The sequence below is a fragment of the Podarcis raffonei genome, chromosome 5, assembly GCF_027172205.1.
Source record: "Podarcis raffonei isolate rPodRaf1 chromosome 5, rPodRaf1.pri, whole genome shotgun sequence".
Taxonomy (NCBI): domain Eukaryota; kingdom Metazoa; phylum Chordata; class Lepidosauria; order Squamata; family Lacertidae; genus Podarcis; species Podarcis raffonei.
Genome location: NC_070606.1, coordinates 51,981,833 through 52,004,344, shown reverse-complemented (window position 1 = coordinate 52,004,344; position 22,512 = coordinate 51,981,833). Strand labels below are relative to the sequence as shown.

At 41.4% G+C, this 22,512-nt stretch overlaps 1 protein-coding gene across 4 annotated transcripts in view; it reads left to right on the top strand.

The window, feature by feature from the left end:
• The window catches only part of TDRD1 (tudor domain containing 1), a 31,118-nt gene that overhangs the window by 4,451 nt on the left and 4,155 nt on the right, over positions 1 to 22,512 (top strand). For 3 of the 4 annotated variants that reach the window (XM_053389137.1, XM_053389136.1, XM_053389138.1), the window contains exons 5-22: positions 160 to 280; positions 893 to 998; positions 3,378 to 3,429; positions 5,387 to 5,488; positions 7,302 to 7,478; positions 9,659 to 9,802; positions 10,087 to 10,258; positions 11,123 to 11,209; positions 11,903 to 12,079; positions 12,428 to 12,535; positions 14,872 to 15,042; positions 15,900 to 16,154; positions 16,462 to 16,584; positions 17,486 to 17,596; positions 18,522 to 18,692; positions 19,209 to 19,463; positions 20,750 to 20,860; positions 21,473 to 21,586. In XM_053389137.1, the coding sequence (XP_053245112.1) occupies positions 160 to 280; positions 893 to 998; positions 3,378 to 3,429; positions 5,387 to 5,488; positions 7,302 to 7,478; positions 9,659 to 9,802; positions 10,087 to 10,258; positions 11,123 to 11,209; positions 11,903 to 12,079; positions 12,428 to 12,535; positions 14,872 to 15,042; positions 15,900 to 16,154; positions 16,462 to 16,584; positions 17,486 to 17,596; positions 18,522 to 18,692; positions 19,209 to 19,463; positions 20,750 to 20,860; positions 21,473 to 21,586 (2,557 nt within the window). The remainder of the gene's footprint in view (positions 1 to 159; positions 281 to 892; positions 999 to 3,377; positions 3,430 to 5,386; positions 5,489 to 7,301; positions 7,479 to 9,658; positions 9,803 to 10,086; positions 10,259 to 11,122; positions 11,210 to 11,902; positions 12,080 to 12,427; positions 12,536 to 14,871; positions 15,043 to 15,899; positions 16,155 to 16,461; positions 16,585 to 17,485; positions 17,597 to 18,521; positions 18,693 to 19,208; positions 19,464 to 20,749; positions 20,861 to 21,472; positions 21,587 to 22,512) is intronic. The other variant, XM_053389139.1, reaches the window with a different exon arrangement.

Below are 22,512 nucleotides of genomic sequence, written 5' to 3'. Positions count from 1 at the left end.
CAGCTTCCTTTGTTAACCCTGATAGTACATGTGTTTTCCCTTGTGGATGTGACAATAGAATTTGGTGGGGCCGGTTCCATTTCTGTTATTTATGTGGCAGTATTTTACTATTTTAAGGCATATAAATGTTGCTCAAATTATTCTAAATGTATATTGCAGGTGCATGCTTCAGCCTTACAACATGCAAAGCAGAGAAGACTACAGAGCTCTCCTGACAATACTTTATCCACAGGCTTTGATCAATTACACCGGTCCACATGCCATTTTTGTAGAATGTCTGGTAGGTTTCTGTTATCTGATCTGATAGACAGTGCAACCTCTTACCTTGCAAGCTTTTTTTTAAAAAATGAAGTTATGATTTTTTATTATAAATTGGAAAGTGAACTCAAGTGTCAGTTAAAGCCTGTGTCCTTCATCTACCATAAACTTACTTAGTGATCTTAGACAAGCCATCATTTCTCAACCACAACTGAAACATCTGAACAAAAATGGTGAATTATGTATGAATGATTACTAGGCAACTGTGTGTAGAGTGCTTTGGATACTGTAAGTAAGATTCATGAATGAACTTAATTTGCGTACAAATAAAAATTAACCTATACCTATATTTAATATTTTATCTAAATGCAAGGGTACCTTATCCATGTTGATTAACATCTTACATTTTTCCATGTCAAAGCAGGGGAGAATTGATGTTTTCAAAATTATGCCAATGGATAATAAAGATTTTCAAACCTAGAGGCTTAGTATTACAGAATTCTACTATGTGCGGTTGACTTTAAAGACCATCAACTTAATGGGAACACAGAAGAAAATCTTGGATACTGAATCAGAAATTGCTGACCACATACTGTAATGTCAACACTTTGTGTTGCTGTATTAATCTCTTTAGGATCCTTGAGATGCACACGGTGTAAGCAGGTCTATTACTGTTCAGTGGAGTGTCAAAGGAAAGACTGGCAAATGCATAGTGTCGTCTGTAAGCTAGTTAAACATAAGTAAGTTTATACGTTAAATTCATCCTCCCTCTGATAACTGGATTTGTATCTATTTCCCTATAGACATGTGACTGGCTACTAGACAGGCTGGACTTGATGGGCATTTCGTCTGATCCAGTAGGGCTGCTCTTGTTTATATAGCTCCCATTAGTGGTCATGTTTCAGAAAGAGGAACATATGCAGAACTCTGCTCATATTTTAGATGAATACATAGGTTCCCATTCAGATCATGATGCTCAAGCACTTTGTGTGAATTAGCATGTACAGTCATACCTCGGGTTGAAGTTGCTTCAGGTTGAGCGCTTTCGGGTTGCGCTCCCCGAAGTAACGGAAAGTGTTACTTCCGGGTTTCACCACTTGCGCATGCGCAGACGGTCAAAATTATGTCACACGCGGAAGTGGCGACCCACGCAGATGCGGGTTGCATTCGCTTCTGGATGTGAACCGGGCTCCGGAACGGATCCCATTCGTATCCAGAGGTACCACTGTACATTTAGGGCCACCATGGATTTTATGTGACTAAATACAAGGAACTACAGCATGATCTTGCAACTTAAGCTATCTCACAGGTTTGTTTTGATGATAAAATGGGAAATAACCCATGTTATTTGCAGCATCTTGAGGTCCTTGGAAGAAAGCCCAGGTCTCAATTCGATATTATTTAGTTATTTATTTTATTGTTTTTTATTTGGTTTATACACCACTCTTTATCAAAAGATCCCAGGGCAGTGTACAACATTAAGAACACATTTTATGGAGCATCAATAACAAAAACATAAAAAACATAATAGCAGACAGCATAATAAAAAATAATCATAATAATAATAAAATGTTCATAATAACAGTACTCACCACCACAGCTTTAACAGGCCATAGATTATTTAATGGCTAAAGGCCTGGATAAGGTGAATGTTTTTGCTTGGCACCTAAAGACATGTAATGATGACACCAGGCAAGCCTCTCTTGGGAGCATTCAATAGTCGGGGAGCCACCACTTAAGATATATACTGCAAAGGGCTATAGAATTACAAGTGAGATCTGCAGCAAAATGTTGGAGTGGTTATGTCTGGGTTTTAGTTACTCCACTCCCTTTTCTCCCCCACCCACAGCAGTCCACATTCCACATATACTCAGTCTTCACTGGACTAGTTTCTAGGGTATTCTCCCTTTTAGGATCCTCTCCTCTTTTGCACTTCTGCATCCTGCAGAATTTACCCTGTCTTCTGATACTTCCCTCAGATGCATGGCTCTTTTGGCTATGTCAAGAATGGCACTCAGAAAATTGAATTAGATGTTATAGGATGATTCTAATTCTGTAGTGATGAAGAGTTTTAGCAAGTATTCTCTAAATTCTGGTTACTGTTGTGTAGTTAGGTATGCTGTATTGCATTTTTGAATATGTGGTCTATTTATTTATTTTGGAATTCCAGGTTGTATGTTGTCCTCAAAGAATGGAAGTGAAAATTGCTACTACCATGTTTGAATATAACATTCTTAGAATGAATGTTGAGCCATTCTCTTTCCTCACCTTGTATCACACCACCTTCAGCACTACCATCCTAGTCTGTCTCCCATTATGTCAAAAACAGTGTTAGAAACTAAGATATGAAAGCTAGGAGCTAAATGGCACCTTAAACCTAGGCTATGGGCGCAACAATGGAATGTCTAGGCATGCTTTTTAAATAAGAATACAAAGCTGAAAATGAAGAAATCTTAAAATATTTCTGAAGTATTATATACATTTTTCACATGCTCTAGTCCTTTCCCTGCCCACCCCGCTAATATTCTTAAGAAGGTCTCTTCTACAGTTTTCAGAGAGTAGCTGGAAGTGGGGAGGCAGAAAAAAGTCCTCTTTTCCTTCTACTCTGCTGTTTTAATCTGAAATCGTAGGCGCAGTATTGCACCCTGAACTCAGAAGCTGCTTGCGTTAATGAAATTCCCTGTTGCAAAATGCGCCTAGAACAAAGGGAGTTTTGAACACGGGTCACAAATGGAAAACCTAGTTTACAAACAGAATCAAACTGTGTCTTAAGGGTTAATAAACTAGAGTCCCCCACTTTAAGCATAATGAGAAACTGGTTTAAACAGACCAGGATTGAGGCACCAAGCCAGCATGCAAATGGGGTGAGTGGGAAGTGTACAGTTAAAATGCTCACTCTACCTTAATAAATAGTTAATTCAACCAGAGAGATTAGGACTAATAACTCCTTCAATGTTTATTGATAAGTAAGTCGTAAAGGGTTTTATAAACTGGCTCTACTTTATGTCTCTTAAGCAACATATAAATGCTTACTGCTTTAAATGGGTCAATTTTGAATGTATTCAGGACTGCTTGACCTTTACAGAACAATTATACTAATGAACAGAATTCATTTTTAGTGCCGATAAAGTTGAAGATAGTGCAAAATCTTTGGATGAAATCAAGAAAAAGGTATGACTAGAGTTGTTCATTTGTGTGGTTGGGGAGAGGGCATTATTACCATCTGCAGATGATAGTACTGTGTATCAAATAGTACCGTATTTTTCGCCCTATAGGACGCACTTTTCCCCCTCCAAAAATGAAGGGGAAATGTGTGTGCGTCCTATGGGGCGAATGCAGGCTTTCGCTGAAGCCTGGAGAGCGAGAGGCGTCGGTGCACACCGACCCCTCTCGCTCTCCAGGCTTCAGGAAGCTATCCGCAAGCCTTGCACGCCCGGGGGGGCGTTCCCCCGGGCGCGCAAGGCTTGCAGGCGACAAGGTGTCGTGCAGGTGTCGGCAAGGCTTGCGCACCGGGGGGAACTCCCCCTGGCACGCAAGGCTTGCGGGCAGCAGCCTGCAGCGCGGAGCACGGGGTGCCCTTCGGAGGACGCCCCGTGCTTTGCACAGGTGTCAGCAAGGCTTGCCGGCGGCAGCCTGCAGCGCGGAGCACGGGGCGCCCTTCGGAGGACGCCCCGTGCTTCGTGCAGGTGTCCGCAAGCCTTGCGTGCCCAGGGGAACTCCCCCTAGGAGCGCAAGGCTTGCGGGCGGCAGCCTGCAGCGCAGAGCACGGGGTGCCCTTCGGAGGACGCCCCGTGCTTCGCGCAGGTGTCGGCAAGCCTTGCGCACCGGGGGGGAACTCCCCCCGGGAGTGCAAGGCTTGCGGGTGGCAGTCTGCAGCGCGGAGCACGGGGTGCCCTCCAGAGGACGCCCCGTGCTTCGCAGAGGTGTCCTCAGCCTGCCGCCCAGCGCGTGGGGTGCCCTGAAGCAGAGCGCCCCTCGTGCCGGGCAGACATCGGCCAGCCCCACAAGCTCGGGGGACAGTGGGGAGGTGCAGCGCCTCCATCCCACTGTTTCCCGACCTGGTCTGGGGGGGGGGAAATAAAGGGAAAAAAAATTTCCTTTATCCCCCCCCCAAAAAAGTAGGTGTGTCCTATAGGACGGAGCGTCCTATGGGACGAAAAATACGGTATATTTTGCTCAGCAGTACATTTGGGAGCTGGTCACTTCTCCACCCATTCTTGTGATACCTTCCCTACTTGTAGAGAAAATTGGAACAGCCCACACCTTTATGAATATAGCAGTTACTGCACATAGCAAAATGCTGTGGCTACAGTGAATAGGCACTGTGTCCTATGGAAGTGTGCAGGGAATGAATTTTAACTACATGATGGCTAGCCAGTTAACGAGTGCCTAATTGCAAGCATTTTCTCGGTTGTCTTTTCTGCTTTAGCTTCAACTCTCACTGCCTTTACTCTATCGATACGAATTTATACATGATAAATTCCTTTCTTTCCCACTTTATGTAAACTCCTTATTGTTTTCTGAACAGCCTCTCAATTTCTTGTCATTTTAAAATGACAGTAAGTGTATTCTGCTGTTCTTGCTGAAGCTGTTGCCTCTTGTAACTAGTGAATACTACTACATTTATGGTATCTCAAAATACCATTTATTCTGTTCCGTAAAAAGACTGTGTGGGCGACATGACCATCAAGACACGTAATGACTTTAATATTTCTACCATAGTCTTCAATATTACCCTTGACTTTGATCCTTCTTACACTGCAGTCCAAACTTCTCTTGCCAGTGGGGTTTCAGTAGCAGTGGGGCCACTCCTTGAAAATTTATTTAGGGGACTATATCATGGAGAGCTGATTGATGTAAAGTGGAACTTCCTGAAATTCAGCTGAAGTCTGCCTGGCTCTGATAGAACTCTACATGCGATCTAATACTCAGAAGGGTTCTCCATCTTCTGGAGATTCATTGCAAGGGGGGAAGGAGTGAACAGGAATCATTAGTTCCATTAACTTCCTTTCATTAACTCACCTTCTTCTTCTTTAAATGATTTAAGTATTTTAGATCACTGAAACAGGTTAATACAGTAGTTACATATTCTGCTTAGTAAGCAAGCAAAATAATTTGTTTACAATAGGAAAATTTATCTATGAATACCAGCAAAACAGAAGAGCAGGGCAAGAAAACTATGTATTCTGATCTGACTACACTGGAGCTGAAGAAAAATATGAAAATAATGGTAAGTTCTGCTTCCAACCCGTTGTTTTGTTTTGTGTGTATTTAGCACTCTTTATCCTGCCCACCCTCCACCACAAGGTGGCAAACAACAAAGAGCAAACCTTTTTTTAACTTTAAAAAGTGCGTGTGGGAGAGAGAGAGAGAGAGAATACCGTATTTTTCGCACCATAGGACGCACTTTTTCGCCTTCAAAAATGAAGGGGAAATGTGTGTGCGTCCTATGGAGCGAAGACAGCATAGCCCCGCGGCCCTCTGCCGGCTGGAGAGGTGACGCGCGGCTATGGCAGGAGCCTCTATAGCCGCGCGCCATCTCTCCAGCCGGAAGAGGGTCATGGGCAAAAGAAGCCCCGCGCGCGCTCTCCCGGCTGGAGAAATGGCGCGCGGCTATAGAGGCTCCTGCCATAGCCGTGTGTCACCTCTCCAGCTGGGAGAGGGTCGCGGGGGGCTTCTTTAGCCCTGCGCGCCTTCTCCCAGCCGGAGAGATGGCGCGCGGCTGTAGAGGCTCCTGCCATAGCCGTGTGTCACCTCTCCAGCTGGGAGAGGGTCGCGGGGGGCTTCTTTAGCCCTGCGCGCACTCTCCTGGCCGGAGAGATGGCGCGCAGCTATAGAGGCTGCTGCCATAGCCGCGTGTCACCTCTCCAGCTGGGAGAGGGTCGCGGGGGACTTCTTTAGCCCCCCGCGCGCTCTCCCGGCTGGAGAGATGGCGCGCGGCTATAGAGGCTGCTGCAATAGCTGCGTGTCACCTCTCCAGCTGAGAGAGGGTAAGCAGGGCTTCTTTAGCAGGAGCCTCTATAGCCGCGCGCCATCTCTCCAGCCAGGAGAGCGCGCGCGCGGGGCTAAAGAAGCCATAGCCCCGCGACCCTCTCCCGGCTGGAGAGGTGACACGCGGCTATGGCAGCAGCCTCTCTGCTGCGCGCCTTTGCGCTGCTCCCCGACCTGCTCTTTGGGGCTGGTGGTGGGCTTCCCCCTGCCAGCCCCAAAGAGCAGGTCGAAAGGAACCTGAAGCCTGCAGAGTGAGAGGGGTCGGTGCGCACCGACCCCTCTCGCTCTCCAGGCTTCCAAGGTAGCCGCCTGAAGGCGACTGAACGCACCTTAAACGGCACCTTGTTTTAGAGGGGGAAAACAAGAGGGGGAAAATTCTCCCCCTCTCTGCGCAGCGCCTCCTGCCGCTTCGCTGAAGGGGCGCTGGGCAGAGAGGGGGAGAATTTTTTTTTTCTTGTTCACCCCCCTCTAAAAAAGGTGCGTCCTATTGTCCGGTGCGTCCTTTGGTGCGAAAAATACGGTATATTGCTTAAATAACACAGACTTGTTTATTGTTTTGATTGCTGAAGTTTTCTGATTAGAAAGCGAATGCTTTCATTTTCTTCCCTATATAACCTAAATTAAGAGTGGGGAACTTGACCCGGCAGGTGGGACCCTTTCTTTCTGCAGTCCGGCTTTGACAGAAGGAAGGCAACAACCACCTGTCAATCACCTGACATCACTGCAATGCCTGGTGACTACTTAAAAGAGGCTGTCATCAGCAACCATCTGATCAAAAGGAAGTTTTCAGTACCAAAGCGGATGGGTGCAGAGAGCTATCCCCTTTGAACTATGTAAGCCAGTAGGATCAAAACTGCTCCGCTAACTGTTCTAGGGAATTCCTGGGAGCTGATCCCAGTTTTACCTGCCCCACACCTGGTAGCTGCAGTCAGGACAAATCATTGTCTGCACCCACCCAGCCTAGCCACCAGCAGGTAACCGGCAGTGATGCTGACTGATGACATGTAGCATTGTAGACAATCTTATTGCTATATGGCTTTCTTTCTATTTAGGGAACAGTAACACAGTTCAATAATCCAAGTGAATTCTACATTCAAGTCAAATCTCCAGAAGTTCTAAGTAATATTAATAAGCTTAGTGTGAAATTGAAAGATTACAATGGAATTAACCAAGGTGAATATATTCCTGCCAAAGGTGAAGTCAGTGTTGGACAATATACCCTGGATCAGGTAACTTAATCATCAAATGGACTCAAGGACCAGTTGGTTTGTGGTTGGCTGTCCAAGAGAACCTGCAGCCAGCAACTTATCATTGTTGATTTATAGAAAGTATAAATTGAGATATGTACTTAAGTCTTGTTTGTGTATGTGTAACTGAAGTGAGCAGCGCTGTATAACTGCCAAAGTGAGAGGTGGTTGGCAATATAATTCTATGCCAGTTATTTGCTCCAGATTTTCCTTTGCTAGATAAAGGTGATGAAAGTTGTTGGGGCACTTGAATAAATTATGCCTGGGAATTTTCATCAGGGCAAGATGGTTTTTCTGAAGTAACATTTTAAATTTTATAATGGGTTATGTCACCTGAGATCTGTCACATAGGTCAAATGTTTTTAAATATCACAAACTAAACTAAAATGGTAATAAAAGTACAGTTTAAATGCTGTAGGATTGTTCAGTAGCTTCAAATGACACTCCCACAGGCATACAATAAAGTACAAGTAGAGGGATGAAGGGACGCGGGTGGCACTGTGGGTTAAACCACAGAGCCTAGGGCTTGCCGATCAGAAGGTCGGTGGTTCAAACCCCTGCGATGGGGTGAGCTCCCGTTGCTCGGTCCCAGCTCCTGCCCACCTAGCAGTTCGAAAGCACATCAAAGTGCAAGTAGATAAATAGGCTCCAGCGGGAAGGTAAACAGCATTTCCTTGCGCTGCTCTGATTTGCCAGTAGTTGCTTAGTCATGCTGGCCACATGACCCGGAAGCTGTATGCCGGCTCCCTCGGCCAGTAAAGTGAGATGAGCACCACAACCCCAGAGTCGTTCACGACTGGACCTAATGGTCAGGGGTCCTTTTAACTTTAGAGGGATGAAGCCAAGGGCTGTTTTTTAAAATCTTCCTCTTGGTTGTTATCTGTTAAGTATGACAGTTCACAACAAACACAAAATAATGGGTGTTTTTTCTGTGATGTCACTAGTACTAATATTTAGAACAATAAAAGGAAATAAACTGGTAAAACCCTCTCAGTAATCTCAAAAACCTCAGAAAATCTATACATGCAAAGGTAGATGAAAAAGCTCTGAACAGAATTATAGGAAACCCTTGGGGTGGGATTTAATTTTTAAAAATTCTGTGGCACCCTAGGATATGCTGTGAAAACAATACTTTTGACAAATCTGTACTTCTGTGAGCTTTACTTTGAGTCCATCAACCGTCTGCCTGTGGGTAACTGCTAGTAACTGTTGGAAAATAAATGTACACAGTAGGTGTTTGGGGCAGAGGGGCTGTTGGAATCTGAAGACATGATAAATATTTTGGCTTGGGTTAAAACTAGCATTTGTGAGGCAGCATTATAGAAAGATAAAAACTACACACACGTGAGAGTTGGATCAGTTTAGGTGACTAGGGAGTGGACAATAAATATTTGGGATGTGCTGCAACCATTGTGTTTCCCATCTCTGCTTGTGCAGTTCTAATTGTTGTATCATCTGAAGATATAATAGTCTGCACTATTGACATGGTTGCCATATTTCAAAAAGTGAAAATCTGGACATAAATGTTGTTGAGCTTTTTCCCCCAAAATCTCAAAAAAGAGTTTTTAAAGGTATTTTTTATGAAATTTGCCAAAATCTACAATGCCAACATGGGTGTCCCGTATGTTTGGATTTCCCCAGACATTTCATTGATTTCTGCCCAGACTCTGCTATTGAGAGCTGAATGCCAACTGTGTCCGGAAAATTCTAGACTTGTGGCAACCCTAACTTCACACACACAGCTGTGATAACCTAGTGCAAATGTAGGCTAAATCTGTAATTCTGTAGCAGTAAGATAAAAACACCTGTGTTTTGGATTACTAGTAAGATGTGAACTGTAATAAATCAAGTATTAATGAATTAGCAGCTCATGGTAGAATTGTTTGACTAACTAGTATCTCGGTTAAACTGAACATTTTCAGTTCAGCACAATTACAGTCGTCTCCATTCCCTGCAGAAAATGAACTAATCATAGTAAGTCCAGTGTATTATTCTGTTTTCTAAATTACATCTGATACTAGCTTAAAAGCACAAAAATGTATTGAAGGATCTGGTATTAAAATTGCCATTGTAGTTGTTCAACTGTTAAGTTGAAGAAAAATCATTTTTCTTCTTAAAAAAGAATAATAAATCATAATGTAAAATAACTTGTTCATGTTCAGACCTGGTACAGAGTGCTTATAAAAGAGGTGGATATCCTTAAGAAGAGTGCTCTGGTTTTATATATTGATTATGGAAATGGAGAGAATTTACCACTAAATAGAATTAAACGATTGCACCAAGATATTGCGCACATTCCACCCTGTGTAAGTATAAGTTTACACAATGCACCTTTACCACAGATATTTAGAGTGTCAAGAATACAGACCTGTGTATGCAAATGCTAAAGTGTGTTGAGACAAATAATACGCCAGAATGTTGTTATTACTAACTACTAGAGACTCCAAAACTGGCATCTTGATTAAGACGCAAACGAAAATCTTAAATGGCCAACATGCATATGTTTGAAGGACATGAGCACACATGGCCATAAAGACCAGCAGTAAGCCAGACATCCTTACAGTGTGTTTTGTTTTTGCTTTGCTTTCAGGCCATTAAATGTTGTGTTGCTAATGTCCTCCCAAATGAAGAAAAATGGAATGCAAACTGCAGCAAAGCTATTGCTCCATTTCTTATAGGAAAGTGCTGCTCATTCACTGTTGTTGATGTTTTGGTGGATGAGATGCCCTATTTTGCTGTAGATGTTGTATTGGCAGATTCTGGTAAGTTTCATTAACAGTAATATTCTTTGTTGAATGAATTGTTAATTAAGCAGTGATGGTTAACTAGAAGGATGCTCACCGGATACTTCAATTGTGATAAAAACACATCTTGGGGTGGATGAGTCATTGCACAGTGATTGTATGTCATTCCCTACATATCAGAGAAGACTTGGTTCAGTCATGGACTGACCAATAACTAATTGCTCAGTCATGCTTGCCTCAGATCCTCGGTGGGCCTGGTGACACCAGGCAGTACCAAGAAATAGTACCAAAAAAGTGCTGCCTGAAAAGCCTGGCACCATGTTTCTGTTTATATGTGCAGATTTTTTTGTAAGCTACTTTGAGGACCTATTGGGACTATAAAGTGGGATACAAGTATAAGTAAATAAAATTGAAGTGCATCTGACCCTGTATATAACTTGGAGAGGTGCTGTTAGTCAGTCAGTATTGGGTTAAATGAGCTAGTGGCCAGACTTGGAAACAGATTCATAAGTTTGGAGTGCTTTATTTTTTTCCTGTTTGACCAAACCCCTGGGTAATATGTCAGTGCCCAGAACCAAAGCATTGGAGACAAAACTGTTTTGAGAAGTAGCTGCTCATATTGACTTGGCATAATTTACAAGAGATGAGTGTAGTGGACTCTGGCTTTTTGGCAGAATGTTTGTGTGCATGGCAGATTCCTTTTTACTAGTCTTTGTGAAGCTGTCATTCCATCAATTTATCTGTAATACTGTATGTGTAGTAGGCCTATTTACAGTAGTAAATAGAGATTTAGAAATTTAGAGATAAATTTGGTAGATCTGATGTACTTCAGTTGGCAGTGATTTGTTTTTGAATGGATATTAACAAATGTGTATGTTTCAGGTAAACACTTACATGAAATACTCTTGGAAATTGGATGCTGTTTAAATTCAAAGAGTAGGAGTAGCAACAAGGAAAACTCAGTTACTGGTGAGTCCTTATCGTTTTATTTAATTCATCTTGATTAATATCTTTATGAAAGCAAGGCACCTTTAAGCATGCACTTGCTAAAGATACTAAAATAGGTTTATTCTTATTGGTGCAAAATGTGTGTCATCTTTATGAGGCTTTGGAGTGTAGTCATAAGTTTACAGGTGCATTACAGCTGGGTTATCCAGGTCCAAAGGGCTGTTTTTGCTTTAATTTGGAGGGTTGAGTTGCCAGAATCTTGGACTGTAACACTTGAGGATATGGAAGATGCAGTGCTTCACACTAGAGGTCATCCTAATGGGCACTGGAGGAAAGGGAGTTGGCTCTATTTGTGCTATATTGAGCTTGCCTTTCTAGTAATAGCTCCAAATGGGATAAAATTTAATGTAAAGCTGTACCTGTGGGTTGCTTCCTCGGTCCTTAGCCTTTGAGCAGAGATACAGCTTCAAGAGGATCTGGTGGTTCTGTGGCTCCTTCAAGCTGTGCTCGTGGTGTCCTAGTTCACATGAGAGGTAGTGCATTATTGAGAGTCTTCCGAGTCTCATTTTGTTTATTACTACTATAGATGGATGAATGTGTCTATGAATGATATTCTGCATTCTCTTAAGGATGATAAGTTTTTTTACTTAAATTGCTATTTAATACCAGTAAAACCTGCAACTCCGGTTTTGATAATAGATTCTTTTTTCATAGGTTCTACTGTGGAAAAGATTTCTATTCAGGAAAAGAAGCTTGAGCCTAAAGGACTGGATCATAGTGGCTGTCAAACTCGCAAGGTTATCTTGCCATCTATAGGAGATAAATTTTTGGGCATGGTTGCCCACATACAGACACCAGGAGATTTCTTTTGTCAGCAGATGGGAAATGGCTGTAAGTCCTTGTTTTTAGTTAAATTAAAATGTAAACATGTATGCAGGAGTAGCATTTGAATATGTAACAGAACTTTAAAAATGTCAGGAAGCGGTGAGGTGTTGAGTTTTTTTGCATTGAAATGGGAGATTAATACTTAACATCACTCTTAATTTATAGCTTCTAGTTTGCACTTTATAATCCACAACATGCCTAGACTTTCTGTGTAACCTCCAAACAACCAACAATATTCAAATGACAGCATTTGCTGGCAAATGAAAGTACAACACTTTTATATTGCTTACTTGTGGTTTGGGGACATTTTGGTTTTTTATTTAACAATTTCCACATAAATACCTGTTTTGTCAGGCAAACTTACTGAGCTTCAAGTATCCCTGGGTGAACACTGCAACACAATCTCTGCTACCCCAGATTTCTGCCCAGCAGTAGGAGACTTGTGTTGTGCGCAGTTTACAGGTAAATATTACTTGTTGATGATGGTGATTCGCTGTTGTTTGCCTATATCTAACAGAGTTCACATGCTCAAGCCCATGGAAATCTGTGGGCTTAAGTATGCCTCTAGTGAGTGGTGCTTTACAGAATGCAAGAGGACAAGTCCCTGTCATAGGAGTTTGCAGCCCACATGGCGGAACTTTATGGGCAAAATGGGAACTTAAAAGGTGCCTTATGCCAAATTAGACCATCAGTCCTACTAGCTCAGTATTGTCTCAGTGACTGACAGCAGTTGTTCAGGATTTCACAAGTCTTTTTCAGTTGTAGCTAGAGATGCCAGGGATTGAACCTATATTCTTTGCCACTGAGCTGCAGCCTTTCCCTTAAGTTTTGAAGAGGTTTTTCTAGGAAGTAAGAGTGCTGGTACAAGCATAACGGACAGCAGGGGGAAAAGGACAGTCATTTGAGGAAGCCAGGTGTCTTCAGGCAGCTGAGAGTGGTAGAACTGGAAGGGTAACAGTTGTGGGTGAGGATATATTGGTATACGAAAAGAGCTATAATGGAACAAGGCTATGGAGGGCTTTGAAGATAAAGGTGAGGAACTTGTGCTAGATCTGTGTAGAGCTCTGATGAATGATGTTCTGTGTCAGAGTAACAAGAGGTCACTTTTTTTGAGAGAGAGACGAGACAACAGAAGACCGGAAATGAAGGTTGAAGAAGTCAAGGAAAGATATTACTAGAATGTGAACCAGAATGCTTGCCAAAGGGGTAGAGAGGAAAGGCTGTATCTTCATAATGTTGTAAAGTGACATGGCTTCAACAGACAAAGTAATGTGGAAGGAAAACGGTTGAACATGAAGGCTTTGTGCCTGTTCAGCAGGTTGGATGTTGCAAGTTGGGTAAAGAGAGTATTCAAGGAAAGAAGAGCTTTGGATGAAATATGAGAAGTTTAGTTTTCAGCATACTGGGAGAAATTCAGTGTAGGGCTAAAAGAGATTGTTCCATCTGGCAAGCTGAAATACTTCTGCTGATGGAACAATCTTCCCTCTTCTCCTATGTGCGGTTCTGTGTATCCTCCAGACCTACCAACCTACTGTGCCAATTTGGGTGGGAGCGAAAAGCTCTGTTGCACTAATGGAAGACCTTATGCTGCCTTCTGCTAGTGAGATTCATTAGTTGAATCCAACCCACTAAGTTTTAGGCAGTGTTAAAACATCAGATTAGAAATAACAAAAGAGACAGTTGGAGATGTGAATTTGGGTAGAGGGAGAAAAGTCTAAAGTACATGGTAGAGCTGGGTGAAATCAGCACTGAATGTTATAGGATTGGAAGAAGTTGCCCAGGGGCAATGTAGAACAGTATTCTTCAGCCTTGGGTCCCCAGATGTTTGAGCAGACTGAAAAGCAGTGGTATAGGGCAGGCTTCTCAAATCGGGAGCCCTCCAGATATTTTGGAGTGCAGCTGCATTCAACCCTGAACAATTGTCATGGGAGTTGTAGTCCAAAACATCTGGAGGGATTGTGGGGAAGGCTGGCATGGAGAGAGCCCAGCTATGAGACGACAACAGGTCCATGAAAAATGCCAGCACAGAAGGGAAAACTAGAGTAAGTGTGTCCACTTTTTGGAGCCACTGAAGGAACAATCTAGTAGGAAGAAAAACATCTAAAGTCAGAATCATGGAGACCTAGATCATTGTGAGTTGAGCAGGAGTGAATGGTCAGCGGTTTCAAAGGCAGCAGGCGAGTCAAGAAGCAAGAGGACTGGAGAGTAGATAAAGGATAGCTTGCAAGTGTAGATAAGCCTGTACTAATTTAAAGGACCATTGAGGTATTTATCGAAGATAAGGTCTCGGTTCTTTCTGTTGATTTACATAGGTAGTTTTGGGGCCTTTCCAGCATTTTTACCCATATGCAGAAATTGGAGGCTCAGTTCTTCAATAGTTTTTTGTTGTTTTTTTAATTCACACTTTGTTGACCTAATGGCCAGAGTCTGGCATTTTATATATAACCAGAGCATACCAGAGCATTTTTCACTTGATCTTGGACTTGTAAGTCATTAAAAGTATTACATAGTCGTTGGCACTTTTGCTCTTTCTACAGAAGCAGTAGGATCCCTATTGGCCCTGAATTGCAACATCCTTTGAGACTGGAGACCTTTGCAAATCTGTGCCCCTGATGTTTTCTAAAGTAGCACGTGTACTGCTGTGCAGGGAAGAACTAGTTTGGCTAGTATTGGCTCAGATTTCTATTGCCACAATGAAAGCCACCACTTGTGTACAGCAGCTGCAGTAAAAATCAGTATGTAGCATGGGGTTGTTAGTCGTATAATTTTTACATGACAAATGTATTTTTATCTTCCAGAAGACAAACAGTGGTACCGTGCATCGGTTTTGTCCTACATCTCAGAGAAAACTGCTCTAGTGGGCTATGTAGATTATGGTAACATAGAAGTCCTTCCATTAAATAAACTTCGGCCAATCATTCCAAAATTAATGGAGTTACCAGTACAGGCTATAAAGTGCACCTTAGCAGGTATGAAACAGAATGACTAAATACATCTAGAGAATAGCACACACATTTTTTTTTGCAACTTAGTGAGGGAAACAAAGAGATTAACCTGTGGAGACAAAATGGAAATTGAAGCTGTGCCATAAAATTTGTACCAGGTACAGCTTCTGAATTTAGATACAGAATCATCCCAATTAGGCATCAATATGATGCAACCTGCACCAGGCAGATTGGAGATTCCTTTGGAAGTGTTGTGATAGGAAATAAAGTTGTCTGTATATTGATTACTGTATTAACTCCTTTTATTTAAAGCCTACCATTAAAAGCTTGCTGTGCCTGAGGCTCATAGTATGAAATACTTAACATAGTTCAAATTATTCTTTTTCCTAGAGTTGGCAGCTTTGTGATATTCTCTAGCCCTACCTTATTCATATTGGGTTTTGGATTGTCATTGACCTGGTAGTCCTAACTATGCCAGGCAATGGCCCAGAGCTGTGTTCTCCCTGAGCAGACTTGCCTGACACTTCTTGCAAACATTGTGGGAGGCACAGCAGCAGAAAAGGCAAAACGTTAGTAGCCATTTGGTGCTTCCCCAGAGGCAACAAAAGTTCTTGGGTCAACACTGCATAGATATTAGTAAAGCCTCTTCTGATAACAAAGGAACATTTTTGTGTCATTTTGTTGTTTTGGGAATATGAAATAGAGAATTATGTGTGGGGTATGCAGATAATTGGTTACCTGATCGAAAATGTTAGAAATATACTTTTATTGCTGATGGACTTAGATCATTACAAAGAAAATTCTGTTACAAAGAAAAATAACTAACTTGTAAAGGAGTAAATTTTTTATTTTTATTTTTTAAACCCATCTCTTATTTCAAGGTGTAAAGCCAGCGTCTGGAACCTGGTCCACAGAATCAACTTCTGTTATGAAGAAGCTGGTGCAAAATAAAGTTCTCACTATAAGAGTAATAAATGAGAAGGACAAAACTTTTGTGGTCAAACTTACAGATGAATCCAGGACTCCAACAATAAATGTGTCTAAATACCTTTTAGAGTTGGGATGTGTAGTGGAAGAAGCCACCACTGTCCCAGCAGTGCTTGAAACAAGCACTGGAACATTGCAAAAAATGAGTGGTGAGTATGTGAAAACTAACTAGCTTGAGGACTTTACCTGTATTAGTAATCTACTGTGAATATTACAACACTGAGTAAGACTCAGATTTAGGAACAGCATTCATTTTTTCCTGCTCCACTGTTACTAATCACATATTTGTTGTACCTAATCTATAATACTCAGACAACGTCTACCCAAATCTCCCCCTGAAACTAAAAGTGGGGAAATATATTAGCGTTTGCTGATGGGGATCTGTTGAATTTCCACCAGTAGAATGAACATTGAAAAAACATAACTCCTAATGGTTATTTTTATATTTATCTATAGGTCAACAGCTGGACAAAATTGATTGGTCAAGGGTCACATTAACAGCCAAGCAGGTGGTAAATGTGTTTGTTTGCGTGGTATACAACCCCAGCCAATTCTATTGCCAATTGTTAGACAATAACGGTACATCTTTCTTTTTTTCCCTTTAAGTGTTCTGTTCCTTGTGTATCAATTTTTATATTTCAACCATCTATAGCTCTCTCAGTCACATGCTCCAACACACAGCCTGTCATTTACATATCTATCCAGTGTCCTCAAACAAGTATGATTCAGAAACCTGACAGGTGTGTCATTGCTTTTTTCACTCACATAGTTGTTTGTGCAAACAACTTTACTTAGATAGCATTCAGCTTGTGGAGCAACCTCTTCCATTTTGCACAGCGAATATTAAGAGGGCATAATTCTGTCACTCTCCTGCATGCATCTTGTTTGGTTCTCTCTCCACACACGCCCCCCCCCCCCCTGGTTAATGCAATAAAGGAGGGGAATGCAAACAGTAACTCTAGCTACATTTTGTCCTATTGCTCAATAGCTTTATACAGCAAAACCTCGGTTCCAGAATGGCTCCGTTTTGAAATGTTTCAGCTTCCGGATGCCGGAAACCTGGAATTAAGTGTTCCGGTTTTCAAACATTTTTTGGAAACTGAACATCCGACACGGCTTCTGCTTGGATGCAGGAAGCTCCTGCAACCAATTGGAAGCCATGCCTCGGTTGTCGAACATTTCAGAAGCTGAACGGGCTTCTGAATCGGATTAAGTTTGACATCCAAGGTTTGACTGTATTTATAAACTGTTTTCAAACTCAGCACCATCATTGGTACACTTATTCAAACTTCCTATCATAAGGTTATGTAGCAATTCTGTGGCAGCAGTATTGCTTGGTGGAGTTCTTCCATGTTAGCTGCTTTAGAAAAGCTTGAGATGTTAGCTGACTTAAGCCATATATTGGAAAGAAGGCCTCTAGACTTTTCTCATTAAACTTTTGACAGTGGTTAGTGTTGCAATTTCAATCTTAATTTTGCAGGCTTGAATGCTTTGGAAGAACTCAATATATCTTTAGCAGCATACTGCCAGAAAACAGCCCCAAACATTTCCAAAGTTACAAAGGGAGATGTGTGCTGTGCTTATTTCTCTGGTGAGTAAGTTTACTTATTGCTCATAATCTTCTGTATTGCATTGATATTTTATAGAAATCACATTTCTCTGTTTGCTGTGGAAAGTATCCAACTGAGTACTTCCGACACCTAGTGCATTTAGACATACACTGAGCAATTGAAATGTCATGCAGTTCATGGCCTTGGCTCCTTTCACCCCAATTCCCTAGAAGGAAAGGCATCCAGCAGAGCAATGGAGCAAGAACTGCATTGTCGCGATTTACGAAACAGTAGATTTCATTCCATGCTAATAATGCTAATACGAATACTGCTCAAGACAGTTTGCAAAAAAATAAACAGTAAAAATGCAATAGTATAATGATGGTAATACATAATGTGATAATTCTTAAGAATTAACAGTTCCTATAAAATGTATCAGAATTGAAGTAAGCACACCACTTACCAATAGGTCAGTTATTAATATCCCAAAGAAGCCCCAAAGCTGATACTATTTGTACCTAGACAGCACCCCAGGCACCCAGCATTTATGCCTAAACTCAAAAGGCCACAAATACCCTCTCAGTTCTCCTAGCAGCTACTCCCTTAAAAATATTCCTGGGGCACAGCAGAAGGAAGCTGCCATCTTCTGATGGCAAAGAAGAGTCTCCTCACTAAGCTGTTGCCAGGGCTGAAGATAGGTCTTGATATGTATATTATTTTTTGATTATTATCCATTATCCTTCAATAGGATATTAGTACTTTTCTTGCAATATGACAGAGTAACTTTAACATCTGACTAAAAATGATATCGCTTTGAAATAGGGGTAGCATGAATCTGCTGTATCTGTCTACGCCCAAGTAAGACATGAAGCAAAAGATCAGACTACTGTTTTTAATGAGAGAGTAAATTATTTGTATGCTTATTGGATATTACAAGATCTTTGTCTCTGTCTTATTTTAATTTAGGTGATGGTAGATGGTATCGGGCTTTGGTGAAAGAAGCCAGTTCATTTGAAGCTTTTAAAGTTCTGTTTGTAGATTATGGAAACTGCGAAGAGGTAACTCTGGACAAAATCAGACAGATTACATCTACATTTATGAAACTCCCATTTCAAGCAATTGAATGTTCATTGTCAGGTACAGTTACCTTACTTCAGTAGAAATCTCTTGAACTGCAAATAAGATATAAAGTTACACTGTTTTAAACAATATTTCTGTTTAAGGTGTATTCCTGAATCTAAGATCCAAAATGTTAATCTGTTAGGCACTTGAAGCCTGTATCTCAGGCTATATTGTCCTAAGGGAATAGGAGTAAGAAAACAGTTAAGCCACAACCAACAGAGTAGTGTAGGATAAATATGACCCAGAAACTGTTCTAAATTAGAAATTACTAAATACTGAAACTGTCTTTATTCTTGGATATTCCTAAGTTTTGCATATGTTAATCTTTTACATATTTATGTAAAATATTTTAAATTTATGATAACAGGTCCCTAAGGTTTTCAAAATCCTCTAATACATTTATAGTACAATTTATTCATTTTTACTGAGATACAGGTTGTCTAGTAACGATAAGGGATTTGCAGCCTTAGTAACATCAAGAGTGTTGTCTAAAGAGTCCCTAATGGCTGCTTAAATATTTTTTCCCCTCAGGTGTAAGACCCATAAATAAGGAATGGACAGCAGAAGCTGCAACAACAATTGAGACGTTCACAGCTGGGAAGAAAATTCAGGCCAGAGTAGTTTCTTTAACGAGAAATGGTGCTGAAGTAGAGCTTATTGACAATTCTGAGAGTGGTCCCATAGTGATCAGTGAATATTTAATTAAGAATAATTTAGCTTTGAAAAAGGAAATCGTGTCGGATCTGAATGTGCAGCCAGGTGAATTGACAGACAGTGATTCCCAAGGTAATGTTACTAACTTTTAAAAATGAAGAATCTGCATAATGTTTGTCTGTTTTGTGTAGGTATAGGGTATAGGTATAACAGTATAGATTTCAAAATTAAACATCACGAAATTCATTACCGGTGTAGAGTTGTTCCCTTCACAACAGGCTATGTAACATATATATTTCTGTAAACTATGGTCTAATTCACACATCGTTGTAAAACACAGGTGGACAACCAAAGGGCAGCATGCAGCCCTTGGCCATTCTCTCTGAGGCCTCTCAAAGCCCATGGAACCATGGCAACCTTTCCACCAGCTGGGTGATGGGGGAAATGAGAGCTCTTCCCATACATCTTAGCAGCAGGAGAAATGTACACATTGCACGTGCTGAGAGGAGCCTTTAACTTCCTCCTCAAAAGCTTCTGATCCAGACAAGATTGGTGTTCCCACACGGCATCAAGAACACAAGGGGCAGGGATTAACATCCATTCCCCCACTACTTCCGGTGCAGATCAGCTAGTGGGGAGATAGTGTGTATAGTGTGCACATGTGAATTATGCATTGAAGGTGTGTGAGAGTGTTGTGTATGTCTTATTTAAAAGCACTGTCCAGTGCTGACTGTGCCCATCCACTGGCTTCACATCTTTTATAAGTGGCAGCATATAATTGTCAGAACAGTTAGCACATAAATAATCTGTTTTGTAAATCTTCAAAGGCAAAGATGCATTGTCTGGCAATATATGTCGGTACATATACCCTGCTACTATTTCCGTGGCCTTTTTTGGTCATATCTTCAGCAATATGGATATTTAATTGATGCCTACTAAGGATCACAATCTGATAATTGGGATCACAATTACTGATAAAAAAAGAAATGAAAACTGATGAGGGGAAAGGAAACTTACAAAACAATGCATCCCTTGGGCCCAACACTGGATTTTTGCCATTATGTGGAGGATTCCCCCAGCTGTTTCCTCTGTCCTGCTTGCATGCAGGTAATGCAAAGGGCGATTGCAGGGAGCGGAAGATTCATGCATGCCTTCCATAACCCTGTCCACTTCTTCTGTGTGCCATGTGGCTCCTCATGCTATTTGCATGCATGCATGCATGCATGCACAGGTGATGGGGAACAGGGATTCAGGCTCCACCAGTATGCATCATATGTGTCCATACTCAGGTGGGATCAGGTCCCAGTTTTCTGTAATGTAGACTCCATCCTGAAACTAATGGCAGGTAATTTTCATAACCAAGGTCAGCCACATAAAAGTGCTTAGCAAATAATTTTCACTTGTGTGTAATATTGCAGGATGCATACAGTGGACAACAACAGAATTTCCGGTTGGTGAAACTGTGCCTGTTCATGTATTAGATGTGACAAACCCTGGTTTATTCTATGCTGTACCCACAAAAATGAAAGGTGAGGACTACAGAATGCTGTAAGTTGACATAGATTTTCTTTATGTGGGCCCCATTCAGTCATAATAGAAAACAATGTTTTTCACTATGTAAATGACCATGACAAAATTTGGTCACAAATGATCATTATTCCCTTCCATTTTTAGTGCCTGTAAGAAGACTAGAAGCTTCTATGTCTTAATTTTAAACTAACCACAGTTTCCCATATGATGTTCAGATTTGGAGAGTTATGGTTTATTTATGAATTGTTCTAAAACCATTATTTATGACCCCATGGTGTGTTAAACTTCAGTTTAAAGAGGCCCATTGTTACGTATCTGCACCAGAAATGTGCAAGGGCTTAAAAAAAACCCTGCACTAGTTGAAAGTTTTATAATTTGGGAACTTGAGTTACTGAAGAAAGAAAGGCGGTACTGATTACCATATATTTAAAAAGAAAACAAAAGGAAATACTTTAGGTTTGCAAATTCGCTACTTTATTATTCATATGTTATCCAAGGAAATTTAGCTTAAGTAGCATGCTTCCAGATGCTAGAATGTATTTGCTCATAGACTTTATCAGGATAGGTGAGTGGTAGAAGATACAAAACATTACACTTCTTTTATGTTTTAGTGGATCTGCAGAGACTCCATAAGCTAATGACTGGACTTGCAGATTACTGTAATTCTCAGAATGATTCCAGTTTCAAGCCAAAAGTTGGTGAACCCTGTTGTGCCAGATTCACAGGTGAAAAAATGAAAAAGTGTGTGTGTTTGTGTATTAGAAAATGTTAAGATTACTTCATAAAAAGGAAAATATTTTAATTACTTTCTTAAAATGTCTAAAATAAGCCTATGAAGCTTGTAGCCTACAAGAAGGAGATGATGGCTTGGGTGAATTTCACACTGTCAATGTTTAAAATAGGTAACTCCCAGTTCTTGCATAACAGCTTAGTTGGATGAAATGGTATCACAGGAAAGAACAATTTTCTTGGGTAGCATACTATGGGTAATATGGTGAAGACCATATTATCAAGTGGTAACCTTTACTACTGGGACGCATGTGGCACTGTGGGTTAAACCACAGAGCCTAGGACTTGCTGATCAGAAGGTCGGCGGTTCGAATCCCCGCAACGGGGTGAGCTCCCGTTGCTCGGTCCCTGCTCCTGCCAACCTAGCAGTTCGAAAGCACGTCAAAGTGCAAGTAGATAAATAGGTACCACTCTGGCGGAAAGGTAAACGCGTTTACGTGCACTGCTCTGGTTCGCCAGAAGCGACTTAGTCATGCTGGCCACATGACCCGGAAGCTGTACGCCGGCTCCCTCGGCCAATAAAGCGAGATGAGTGCCGCAACCCCAGAGTCGGTCACGACTGCAACTAATGGTCAGGGGTCCCTTTACCTTAACCTTTACTACTACAGTAAATGAGTGACCACCCAAATGGATTATACATACAGCCCTTCAGTAACCTGAAGTATCTAACTCTTTTTGGAGGCCACAGAATTTGACAGCATACATCCTCGCTTCTTTCTCTGGGTCCAATGAATCAGTTGCCTCCTTAGGAGAAAGATAGTCCAGAATTGGGTTGCTAAACAAGTAACATCATCTTTAATTGGTGTGGCTGTCTCTAACTGCATAGAGATCTCTTCTGCCCTGGTGGGAATAACATAAGGAG